This window comes from Armigeres subalbatus, chromosome 1 (genome assembly GCF_024139115.2).
Source record: "Armigeres subalbatus isolate Guangzhou_Male chromosome 1, GZ_Asu_2, whole genome shotgun sequence".
Classification (NCBI taxonomy): Eukaryota; Metazoa; Arthropoda; class Insecta; order Diptera; family Culicidae; genus Armigeres; species Armigeres subalbatus.
The window spans coordinates 221,685,820-221,699,344 of NC_085139.1; the positions used below are offsets into that span (position 1 = coordinate 221,685,820).

A 13,525-nucleotide genomic window follows, 5' to 3' on the forward strand; every position below is an offset into this window, starting at 1 on the left:
GCAAAATCTGATATTAGTTTGTTTGATATAGTTGCTAAAATAGCAAAAATAATAACAAATAATTCATAAATAACTCATTTTGCTATTATAACAACAAACCAATAGCAAGATTTTGAAGAAAAGAAAATATCAAAATCAGTTATTATTTATATGTTGAAAATACAAATGATAAATGAATAACAAACTTTGCTATGATTGCAAAATGTGTTCTTCATTTGTTGTTCTGCTCTTTCTTACAATAACATATTAATAACTAATTTTACTATTATAACAAAACTTGTAGTTGGGATGCTATTTTATGTTATTTATGAATAACATAAGAATAACTAAATCTGATATCATAGCAAAATTTGTTATTATTATGTTATTTGTTTGTTATTCACCTCTACCCGGGTAAGCAGTCACTCTGATCACGCGTACCGTGCGAGGCTTACTTGTATGGTGGTAACCCCGTCCTTCAACAGAATTGCACCACTTACATTACACGTCTCCAATTTCTGAGGTGCCGCAGAAGTATCAACCCCCGAAACTCCTGCCAGGCTTAACGAGACTTTCGTGTCCCCGAATTTTGAGGTGCCGAAGGGGTAGCTGCCCCCCGACATTTCGCCAGGGCTCAAGCAATAAAGGAAGTCGATTGGAATCTAACCAACGCTAAAACCAGCAGCCGCCCAGGATGGAGATCTTTCACGTTGGCCCTATATGTACCCCTCAGGGTGCACAGGTCACATGAGTGGACGACTACACGTGCTTAGTTTGATATCCGAAACGACGACGCGATTCTTCAAGTAGTAGACTACATGGCTACTACTCCAGATCATAAGGGAACTTATTATGGCTTTCGAATTAATAAATTTTTAACACAACATTTTAAATCACCACAAATTCGTTTATTAGCATCAGCTTTTTGTTTTTCTTGTGACAAGCTACCATCAGTACGGCTTCTCCGCAATAATCTTATCGATGTCAAACTCCCTGCAAATACAAGCCACCATCGCTTCAGTGCAGGCACTGCAAGATTCGTTGGTTTGCATTCGAGGGGTAGCATCGTTTGTAGTTTTTTTTTCTTTTCTTTCATAGGTTTTACACATATAGTTCTTTAGTTTACAGGAAACCATATAGGCACATTTCACTTGTTTGCTTACTCATAGTTTTATAGTTCTTGTTTTGGGTGTCTCTGTGTCTCCAAACAATTTATCTTACTTCGTTTTCTGATTTGTTTTATTTTTCTTTATTTCAATGATTGCATTTTGTGTTCATGCATTCCGCAGTTGATTATTTAAATAATGTTCTCTGTGGCCATTGCCGTTTATCTATGTTTCGAATTTAAATATATAGTAAATGATTGCACATTTTGATGAATATATTTCCTTCAGTTCATGTACAAATAAATTATAAACAAAATAAGAATATATTCCTATTTAGTGTTGTATTTCACAATATTAGAGAATCATTCGGCTTCTATAAATTTGCTTTTCAATAATTAATCCTATTTCTATTGTTTATGCTTCCGTCCAGGAAAATAAAATACCATTTTATTCAGATTTGTTTCTAATTGTTTTGTTTATTAAATAACGATTGTTTTGATTGTACACCTAATACGTAAGTAAAGTTGAGAAAGAGAGACATGATACAACAATGTACACTTTGCTATACGAATTATTTAAATATATTTCATCATTTACATAAAAGTTTAATTGGTAAACAAATCTTATCATTTATGTACAGATAATTTAGAATTTTGACGTACGAATCACACCACTTAGATTTTGTTTTGTTCGGAATGTACAAAAGAGAAAAAAAATATCACCACCTTAATTTCAGTCACTTCTGGACAAAAATCCCATCCTCTCGCTTTGATTTCCCTAACTACTAGAGTAAAATTATGAAGTAAAAACGATAACAACGGAATAAAAAAACGAATTTGGCTACTCAGAAAGCTTCTACGAGTGTTTTGATCCGGCTTGTGGTTAGATCGATCACAAAGAACTGATGAATACCAATGGGAGCAGCAGCTTATTTTTTTTTTGGATGGCAGACTTTTGTGCGAGCGGGTTTTCCAACCTCAAAAAACGAGAAACAAATGGCGTTTTGACTGCTATTTAACGGAAAATACTTCCCTAAAAATTATAGTGGACATGACAGATAAATGGAATAAACTAAAAAGCACCGTTTCCCTAAACCTAAATCGAAAAAAAAAGTACGAATGTGTGTTCTCTACGAGCTAAGAGCTTACTTTTACGGACAAAATATGGAACTTGTAACCTAGTTGTGTTTGTAGTATACAGATTGCAATAAATTCTGCTATTGACTGAACAAGATTTCATTCTGAACGAAACTTGAACCGTTAAATTATCTAAACGAAAGGGCAAATCACATTTTCTACGAGTTCTGCTACAGAACTGTCATTTTGCTATAGACCGTTTATGGCATGCTAGGATTTGTATAGCAAAGCTTATTTTGGCCGCCGGTCAGCTGCGTGTGGCGCGGCTTAAATATTGGTGGAGAGTTGTGCGGCCGCCGAAGTAGATGGGATGGCGTTGAGGGCGTTGCTTAAGCTACTACTGCTGCTGCCGCTGGCGCCATCAATGTTGGACGGGGAGAAGATCGATCCGGACGCGGAGGGTATCGACGACAGCGACGGAGAGGAACCCACTGCCGAACTGGAGCTGGACGAAGACTTCTTCAGGGCGGATATACTGATCTCGGGTTTGACGCGAAGTTGCTGTTCGATTTGCGGTGCCATGAGGGACAGGGCCGAGGGAATCTGCTGCGAGGACTGTTGGTGGTGTTGGAGATGGTGGTGCGGAGATGGGTCGTCATCGGGGCTGGGGTTGTTGGCTGTGGCTGCTGCGGCAGCTGCTGCCGCCGCCGCCGCCGCCAGTGCCGTCAGCTGGTCTTGGTCCGGTTGAGATGCGGCCGCTTCCTGTAGCTACGCCGGAAACGGAAAATATTGAGAAATACGGTGTCAATGTTGTGAATTCCGGAGAATTTTCACGTGCTGCCTAACTACTGATCATCTAGCTACAACTCGTCCTTTCCAGGCAATAGTTAGGAGATGTGCTTTACAGCAAACCAATCTGCCTAGTTCTCGCACTAAAAAGGACGAACTACTCTACGCTCAACGCTACCGAAACGGTTTGCTAACTACACTGGCTGCCCCTCTCTTCCTGTGGTCTATCCCTGAGCGAAGTGTTCCACGTTGACCGGTCAGGACGTTGCACTCAGCTGGTACTGTGGTTAAAGAGCAAGTTGAGTTGCTGTAAGCCAGGAGCCGGCATAACTGCCGGAACCGGTACCGGAGGCGGTGGCGTCGGAATCATGCAGACCGCAGAGATGGACACCGCCTGTTCGGCCGGTTCGGCAGTACGGTTACTCATGTCCAACGGGGTGTCGACAACTGGAGTTACCGTTACCGGAGCCTTGGCGTTCGCAGCTATCAACTTGCTGGCAACGTCCTGCTGAAGTCGTAGCATACTTACTTGCTCCAGGTAACTACTGATGGTCGATGGGGTCGTGTGCATCAATTCGGCCGCCCGCGGCAAACTGATGATTCCACGCTGGAGCATGTTGAGAATGTCCGTGGTGGTGGCAACGCCGGTGTCAGTTGGCGTTGGCCACATGTTGTTCATCCGGGATGCCGCCATGAAGGGACCTCTGAAATTGTGGAAAAAAGTTAGTCTTGTTTCGCCTTGATTTTTTTTAATGAAGACTCACCGATACGGATGCTTAAGGCAGCCGTACGTTTCCCGGTACCGCCCGTAGAGGGTACCGTAGGAAACGCCGAGCAATTTGGCTGCCTTCTTCATCTCCAGCGTTTTGTTTTTGATGCCGTCCATGACCCGCTTGGTGAACGGTTCCTCCCAGAACTGCGGCCGCCGACCCTTGGTCAGGTAGTCGTTCATCTTGATCACGTCCTTCCACTCTTCCTGCTCCTGCGGAGTCAGAAACACGGATTGGTTGTGATCGTTCGGACTGGGCGGCGAATGCTCGTCGAACTCGAACTTGGGTCCAAGGGTGGCCATGTAGTCCTGGGGGGTATCCGGTCGTTCCAGCTTGGGGATCATCTTCCGCGGTATATGCGTATCTTCGTCGAACTCCATGTCGCGCAGAGTTTGCGGTGCAATGATGCGACTTTGCTGCTCGAGGTAGGAATTGGTCGCAGAAGTCTGGTCCGGGATGAGATGGGATTGTTCGTCACGACCTTGTTCATTCGAACTGTCGTCCATCATGACCGCCACCAGCTGTGAACTCGAGGTGTACGGAGTCGAGCTTCCGGCACCGCCTTCCACATGGGAGATCTTAGGACTGAAATTGTAAAACAGAGTTAGTTTAATGGTTCGGATTCTGAGACGGTAAAGCGTCTACTTACATCTGTTGGAACGTGTCGTACTCCTCATCTAGCGGAGGACGACCTCGTTTCTTTTTGTTCCCAAAGTAGTTGATCGGGGAGGCACAACTGGCCGGGTTTCTCGGAGATCCCGCCGCCAACGGCGTCAACAGTGGTAAGTTTGGAGAATTGGATATTCGCTGCTCCAGGCTACTCACTGTCAGCGGAGTCATCGACGTTCTACCTCCTAACTGCGGAGCCATTAGCTTCTTCGTCTCAACAATCTTAATACTGTTGTTATTGTTGTTGTTACTGCTCCCACTGTTGCCATCTTTCACGGTCACACTGTTGTTGTTATTGCTGGCATCGCTGCCGGTGGTGCTGCCACTTTCGTCGTCCCGCCAGGACACCTCCGCCAGACCCTTGATCCGCAGCTCCTCGGCCGTTTTGAGCAGCGACGCCAACGAACCGTGCTCCACGTTGATTTCGCCCTTGTACATGAACTCGATCAGACAGCGGATGTCCTCGAATTTGGCATCGCGCATGATGATGATCGGGTCCTTCTCGGTGCTGCAGTTGGTGAGCAGCTGGTCGAAGTAGGTACTGCAAGCGCACAGGACCACGCGGTGGGCACGGATCGTTTGGCCCTCGCAGGCCAGCGTCACGTCGCAGAAGCAGCCCCGGTCCAGGAGCTGCGAGAACATGGTCTGGAGATTACTGTGGTGGTACTTCCACCGGAGGCAATACTGCTGCGGTAGCATTGTGTCTGTGTGGGTTTGTTTTCTGGTGTTTGTGTTCGTGTAGCAATGGGCGATATCGTCTACGAATAATTGGCGATTTTTGTATGGCAATCTGGAAATGGAAAAGAAAATTTTCAAATCAGTTGCCGCGTATGTAGACGCACTCTTCCGTCAAGAAGAGATTTGATTTTATACAAAACTAGCTGACCCTGCGAGCTCCGCCTCGCAAAAAAAAGATCATTTTTCTGATACATTTTTTTGCGCACACAATTTATCTAGAAAACCAATCGGTTCTTCAAAATAATTTTTCATTTTTTTACAGTTTCATCATAAGATGTTTTATATTAATTAAGTAATTAAACTAATGTGAGTGTGAATGTGACCAAGATTTGAAATTCCCATTCAAAATGTATGAAAAACTATTTTATCGAAAGAATTGAGTTTTGATTTTCAAAGTATTCCAGTTTTAACATTCCTCCTCGTGAATAGAAGAAGAAAACGAATAAAAATTAGCAAATATTGGGCTGACTTTTCTTGAGTGATGCGCTGTGGTACAAATGACAACTTTGTTTTATATATTCAGATGAAAAAAAATCGCTTTCATTGGAATGTATATAAATGATAAGCGAGATAATGCAAGTATGACTTCAAAATCTCGTTCTCAACCCAACTAAGTCAATGCCATTATTTCTCAAAACGCACAAAACCATTCTAATTGGGAATTTTTATAAGTAAGAATTAAATGTTTTGCATTAATCGCCCTTGAAGCTGTTTGAAGCTATAAAAAGTATGCCATAACAACATTTTCCGTTATAGAAGATGCTTTTTGTCGTACTCAAGTTTTTTTTCCATATGTGTAGAATTGTACATACATACTCTGCACTTCTGCAAAAAAGTATAATTTCACAACTTTATTTCTATTTCAAGCGGGACCGCCAAGCCATGGCATATACTGGAGATGTGAAGAAAATTATATGTAGTATGTATTTTCCACCACTACCATCAGCCACACCACTCGACAAGAAAAGCTTTTTTTTCGAAGTTTCCTTTTAGCGCATCTCTCTTTTTCCCATTGCCCCTGGAGGTATGCAACCGAAAACGGAATGTTTCGAACGATTTTTTTTTCGCTTTGGCAAGGGGTCGAAAAATGTGTACACAACCGGATCCAAGCAGGCGGTGATGATTAATGATCCTTTTTTGTGCCGAAAGCAGGAAACATTTTCTGCTTTCTTCGTCCTTTTTCGGAACTAAAATTGCTCTTCTGATTCGGTAAGATACATAGCAAAGTCGTTAAATTCAAACCCCACACCCGAATCAAATTAAATCGAAATTTGATCCAAGAAAGCCATCGTTGCTTTCCTCCTCAAAACCCAAAATATCGATTTTCCCGTCGTAAAATTTTATTATATGGCAGAGGAAAACCCCTCCGAAGCGACCAACGGGAGCCATAAGGGACCAACAAAAAAAACTTGAACAAAAATAGAAGTCCGACAAAAAAAAAGAAATATTAAAAACGAGAACCGGTTTTCCACCGAGAGAAAAAAAAAATGTCATATCCATCCCTTCTTTTTTAGACTACCGTCGTCGTTGTCGTCGTCATCGTCATCCTTTTCCATCCATCTCCGCTTTCTACATCCCAATTTCGACCCACAACCACCCACCAAACCGACCGACCGACCGACCATAATCCGTTTCGGAGGAGGTTGCAAATTCGCGTGATCCTTTTTTCGATCCTTTTTCTTTCTATTATTTTTTTTTTTGATTCGGGTGAGGAGGAAAATCATCCGCACATCAACAACAGGGAAGCACGCGACGAACCGGCGAAGGGAAATATTCGATATGGAAAAGACGGAAAATTATTCAACGACATTCTCAGGTACGTGGAAAAAAATGTGCTAGGGTGAATGGTTCATTAGTTGGATTGTTGGAAGGAATTTCAAAAATGAAATGATTGAACTTTCCCGTTGGAATAAATATTCTCCTCATTTTGTCGTCTATTTCGTTGTTCAGTCAGATTGCCCAAAAAAAACTATTTTTAAAATTAGGAATCGTATAAAGAAGTTCTACAAATAATTTCCTTTTTAAACAGAAACTGCAAATCAGAGAAAATGTGGATTATGTGAAACATAAAATAATAGAAAAATATTTGTTCAAACGCTCGATCTGTGGAGTTTACCTTCGATAATCTTCGCTGTGTTTTTTTTTTGCAACATGATGCATCCGTCTTCAAGCTGGGGTTGAAAATGCTGACCATCGAAACTCATCTCAATACGTTTTCATGTGCTCCGTGGCACCGTCTTTCGAAATAATTCGGGGAAGGGCCCGGTTGACAATGCAATTAATACAACGGCTGTTCAGCGCGCCGTAGGTGTTTCAACTCTCGGACAATCCGAGCAGGAGCCGTCACAGCTACCCTCCATTTGTACAGAATACAATTGTAAGAGTTTGTCTCGTACTATCTTACTGTCGTAGTAGTACTAGTAGCTCCTTCTCGATCTGTGCATAGTTACGTTCAGTAGCAGTCAACGTTCTAGATGCGTAACCTATCACGCCTTCATTCTGGTAAACTACGGCACCCAAGCCAAAGCAGCTAGCGTCGCATTCAATCGTCAGTGGTAAACTAGGGTTGTAGTATCGAAGCGTTCTGACATCAGCTACCAAGTGCTTGACCGTTTTAAACTCGTTGTCCTCAGTCTCTGTCCACTTCCAAGGTACTGACTCCGATATTAATCTCCGCAAGTTGGTCAAGTTGGAGCTCAGATTCGGGATGAACCTGCTTAGATAATTGACCATTCCAATGAAGCGGTGAACTTCCTTACGGTTCATAGGCACGGGAAAATTCCGGATTGTTGTGATTTTCGTGTCATCTGGCCTGATACCGCTGTCCGTTAAAACGTGTCCATAGAACTTTACCGACGTTTGGCATAGTTTAAGCTTGGATTTATTTAGCTTTACGTTGTGGTCACTAAGACGACGAAACAAATTCCTCAGGCAAATGTTATGATTCTCTAGTGCTTCTTTCAAATTTTCGCCGATCCCGAAAACGAGTAGATCATCTGCCAAGCATTCAATTCCATCAAGACCTTGGATGACTTCCTGAAGTTTCATTTGGAATATCTCCGGAGCGGATGAAATTCCAAAAGGCAAACGAGTCCACCGGTACCTTCCGAAGGGTGACCAAAACGTTGTTAGTCTGCTGCTTCGTTCATCGAGTTCGACGTGCCAAAATCCTTTTTTGGCATCCACTGTAGTAAACACTTTGGCCTTGCCCAACTCCGGAAGAATTTCGTCTAAAGTATTGAATTGCAAACGTGGACGTTTCAATGCCTTATTTAAAGGAATTGGATCGAGGCAAATGCGAATGCTATCAGATTTTGGTTCACCACGTTGTACTATGACAATATTACTGATCCATTCGGTATGCATTACCTCTTTCACGATCAATCCGTCTTTCTCCAACGATTCCAGCTCCGTTTTCAGTTTGCTTTGCATGGCAATTGGTACGCGACTTGAAACAGTTCAGAGTATTCATCCACAATCTTTTGTGCTTCGATTCTGTAAACTTTCAAGAGATCGTCATCTTGTTCCATAACTTCCGGTTTGCTGAATGTGACTGATTTGCAAAACTTCACGAAACCCAGCTCTCGCGATGCTTTCGCCGACAATAGGGGACGATGGTTTACATCTACGACTTGCAAGGCAAGTCGGAAACGTCGTCCTTTCCGCTGACACGTGATCTTCACTTGTCCTAGGACATTAATCGGACTCCAAAGCTTTGAAGTCGAAGAGTCGTTGGTAACAACTTTACTGTTTTACTTCCACTTAATTTTTTTAGCCATTCGTAGCCAATTAAGCTTGTGTTAGCTCCAGTATCCAGCTCACATTCTACCTTCTTCCATTCCTTACCGAATCGCAAGTCCAGCTCCGCCAATACACGATTTCACACTCGTCTTCGCTGTCTTCCGATGCGCCTTCGTTTGACATGGATTCGTCATCTGATTCACTGTTCCCATCTCGTACTTCCTTCACCTTTCGTGACTTACTACTTACTACTTTTGGAATGCTGAGAAGAAGTTTAATCTGTCGATGATGATGTTTCGCTTTACCACTACTTTTTTACGAATAGCTTGTAAAGCAGCATCTGGATCTGCTTTCTCCAGTGCTGTCAACTCGAAGTTGTAATATTTCTTCCGTGCCGGTTCTCCTATTACCGAAAGTAGGAAGCTAACTTTTTGTGGGGCCTCCTCCAGCGGCCACCTGTTCATGCCAATGGCTTTCGCGTAGTCTCGCCAGTTCCTTTCGAAAAACTCGAAATTTTCTCGCATATCACCTTCCAGTACCAAAGGTGACGGTTGGGGCACCTGAACATTGGATACACTAGGGCGTTGCTCAACCCTTTGCACCTGGGCTGCAGTTGCTGCTTGCTGAGTTAACTGCATCCCTTCTAGCAGTCTCGAAAACAGGTTTGTTTGATGCTCCATAAACTGTCTGAACTGTGTCGAATCCATCTTGATGAAGACTCCGATTACCAGTTTCACTGCCGAAAACAAAGTGGCGGCCTTCACCTCGCGGCTACCGATTTTTTCGTATCGACAAAATACAACGCTTCGCGCGATTTCCGCCTCGCGATTCCGAAATCACATTTACATTCGATTCTAAACGCGACCGCGAACTTCTGACACCATGTTTTGTATCAAATAAAACACGGAACTATTTGGATGATAACCGTTTATTACAGAGCTATCTTGACTCTTTCGTACTCTTCCAAAGACTGTTCGTGAATGTAGCAAAAAATATTAAAGAGGAAAAGCTCACTGATGGAACCTTGGAGCATGGAACTGCAAGCCAATAGTGTCGTAGCCAAACAATTTGTCTACTTTCTCCGTGGAAAACAGGCTTTGGGCGCCGATAAACAATCAGCGTCCTTCCGCCTCAAGAAACGAACACTGAATAATCTTCATTTATTTTCTATGTCACCCTTTGAACAATCTAGAATTCCCTGTCAGCCTACTGAGATTGAATTTTAAATTTCTTCTCATTAACTTCTTATGCTACGTTTAGACAAGGCAAGTAAATTGTGCAAGTCGTTTGAATCGAACGCGAACTGACCGTGTAAACACCTTAGGGATCGTTCAAAAATTACGTCCATCGTTTTTCGGAATTTTCAACCCCCCTCCCCCCCTCATGTCACAAACTGTCACAAATTAATGAACCCCCCCTCCCCCTGTACGTACATGTGTCATTTTTTATTTTGGTGATTATTTAAGTTTTTCATTTTCCTACACTACTTTTACAATAGCATAGTGAGTTATGTCCCTTACTAAAAGTTTGAATGTATGTTTTTAAAATGCAAATTGTCCCTAAAATACTTTCAATGTTTTTTTAGGGTGGACGTCACAAAAGACGATCCCCCCTCCCTCCCCCTGTCACAAATTGTCACAAAATTCGGACCCCCCTCCCCCCCTCAAACCTTGGACGTAATTTTTGAACGACCCCTTAATTCAATTCACTTGAATGAAACGAAAGTTGAACATGTTCAACTTTTGGCAAGTCAATTGTATTCAACTGAGTTGTTCAATAGAGCTTGCTGACGTTTGATCATCTTTCTCTTGTACGCGCACAGAATGGATAGGATTTGTTATCGGAAGCTTCGGAAGCGTTTCCCGATGAAAACAAATTCTATCCCCACCGTGCGCGTGCAAGAGAAAGATGATTAACGTCAGCAAGCTCTACCCAAGTAACAATTGTCAGTTGATTAAACATCAGTATGGTCAGATTTATTCAGCCAGCGTTGATTAAGAATTATACTATCATACATGACAACATTTGTTCCAGCATTGTTCGCCCAAAAATGGAGTATTTATTCAACAACAACTAGCAACCTCTCTTCAACTTTACTTAAATAGTAGATAAAAATATTTATTCATCAAATTTGTTCAAAAACCAAACATAATGTTAATTCAACTAGTCAGCAACTCACTGATTAGGTTTTTTAAATTATGCTTTTCTAAATACATTTATTTCATTACATTATTACACTTATTAAGGCATTGTTCAACATACTGGAAATAAGATGAAAAATAAATTATGAACAGGATACCGGTATCGATCCAACGACCTTTGAATCCCCAGCCCTCTTGTTTACCATCAGCTATATTTGTCACCTTGGAAAGTACCAAGCTGAATTAGAAATATAAACCATACGTTGTTGAACAATTTTGGTTGAACAGCTGTAACGGGGTTGTTGGTCATTACTCAACAAAATTGCCAACAATCGAACAAAAGCTTAATAGGAGGAATGACGTTATAGTTAGTGTAATGTCATTCCGAAAGTGAATTATCAGTCTTGATTTTATTGTTTGATTTAGTAAGTTGTGAAGCTGCTGCCTTCTATCTGCCATCATAGAGGTAAATTTTTCCTGCAGATTTCTTCTATCATTCCTGAAGTAAGTATAAAAATAATAATTTAATAATCTCTAGTGAATGGCAAAGTGCAAAATGTTTTAAAAAGAATAAGTCCGCTAAAAATAAATTTATTTGTAGAGTGGAATAAACGTTCGTACAACGTTTAAGTAAAGCCATTGTTGTTATTGCAATAAGCGAATTATCAAACGTTTATTCAACGTTTCAAAATTATATAAATAAACAAAATTGAAATCGGATACAGAAGCAATGATGTTTACTGATAACGTCAATTATTAGACTTCTTAATAAACTCATGCTCGTGCGTAGATTGTAATAGAGTTTTCAAACGTTTGATCGATGCTTCAAAAACAAATTATTTAAACATATGCATCTCGATGAACAGCATAAACTTTGCAAGTTTAAGTTATTTGTATTTAGCTAGTTGTTCAATATACATTTCGATTTAAAAAGATATAAGTCAATAGCGTTTATAAAAGTATTATTCAGATACATAGCTGAAAGCAGAACAGAAGCTGGTTACAAATGTCAACAATGTTTGCCCAATTTGTTATTCCATACTACATATTGTTCAGCTACGAATACTTTAATTAAACGCTAGTTCGACAATGATGTCTATTTGTGGTAACTGATTGTTACTTGGGATATTCACTTGCCCTGTCAAAACGTAGCATTAGGGTCTGTCTCATTTGGAGAATTAAACTGAAATTAAACTTTAAAATGACATTTCGATAATTATCGGGTAACCCTGCTCGCAGAGCAAGATTACTTTTGACAGATATCGAATCATTCTGCATTGATGTCTTATTGGAATTGCTGGGTAGCACCAGTTATTCTTACGACCGGGTGATTTTATAATTTTCGAGCTGTCATTTTTAAGTTTATTTCTCCAAATGAGACAGACCCTTGGTGTATTTCCAAAGTCACAGATTCAAAGTTTTTCAGATTCAAGCTTTTAACAGACAATTACTACAGACTACATCCGTAATCAACCGTTTGACTAATTTTCGAAACGCCCTTTTCCATCAATTACTGATACAGGTCAGAACGTCGGCTCATGGAGCATCTCCACTCCATCTCCTGATCAGAAATAGAAAGGAACAGGAAATACAAATGAAAAGAAGAATAGAACATGTTTCTGGGGGAAAAGCCCTAGATGAGGACTTCAATGCGCCAAAGCGAAACACAGAGTACACACTAAAATCCACATTTCCAGCTCGGTAATATTTTTTACCAACTTCATCCAGTAAACGTGATTTAGAACCGAGAGATCAGTTAGCTGTGAGTAGTTTACCGACTTCTGTAATAGATTATACTGTTTTCTTAGCAAATCTGCCAAAAAGTCATACCGATTTCTCAGTAAAAATAAAATTCTTACGGCAACATTCATACCGAGCTCTCAGTTCCCAATGAGCTTACATGACGCCATATTTGTTAGTTCGAGCTTCGTAATTTTCATTGGAAAATAGTTAGTGCCTGGCACACATGGTCGTTCTGTTTCGAAACACGATTTGCGTTATCGACAATTCCTTCAATGTTTTTATATTTAACCGATTGCAATAGCTATTTGCAGGTATTTCCTATTTTCCTTTGTTTCACCCAGAATCCTGTTCACGGATAACTTCGTAAACTCATTAATGAGTAAAAAAACAATCATTTTTTGATCTTTTGACAGCTTAATGTCAGAAAATGTGGAAAATTTGACAACTTGAAATGGGTGAAAAAACACACATTTTCAGAATGTTGGCTGACTTCAAAAGCGTTTACTTTTTAACCCATAAATGGGTTGGAAAAGTCTTGGAAGTTTTTGTTTAAAATTAAGCTGCCAGTTGCATATTTGGATTAGACAAGGGATTAGAAGGATTATTGTGACCTGATTGCACGCAAGAACCATGGGAAAACTTGAACGTAAGTAATCGAAAACATTTTAATTTGAATGTCAGTAAACCTAACAGTTCGTTTTTTTGATTAATTAGGATCGGAGCCGATGGAAGAGCATCTTCAACAACACCATAATGCGGGTTGCCTAAATTGA

The 13,525-nt window shown here is 40.9% G+C and overlaps 1 protein-coding gene across 2 annotated transcripts in view; it reads right to left on the reverse strand.

Moving 5' to 3' along the window:
* Positions 1-1,638: 1,638 nt before the first annotated feature.
* LOC134205802 (uncharacterized) overlaps positions 1,639-13,525 on the reverse strand; it is a 117,196-nt gene continuing 105,309 nt past the window's right edge. For both annotated transcript variants that reach the window (XM_062681397.1, XM_062681396.1), the window contains 4 exons: positions 4,370-5,179; positions 3,715-4,305; positions 3,480-3,654; positions 1,639-2,929 (listed from right to left, as the gene is read on the reverse strand). In XM_062681397.1, coding sequence (XP_062537381.1) covers positions 2,489-2,929; positions 3,480-3,654; positions 3,715-4,305; positions 4,370-5,088 — 1,926 coding nt within the window. In that variant the 5' untranslated portion in view covers positions 5,089-5,179 and the 3' untranslated portion in view covers positions 1,639-2,488. The remainder of the gene's footprint in view (positions 2,930-3,479; positions 3,655-3,714; positions 4,306-4,369; positions 5,180-13,525) is intronic.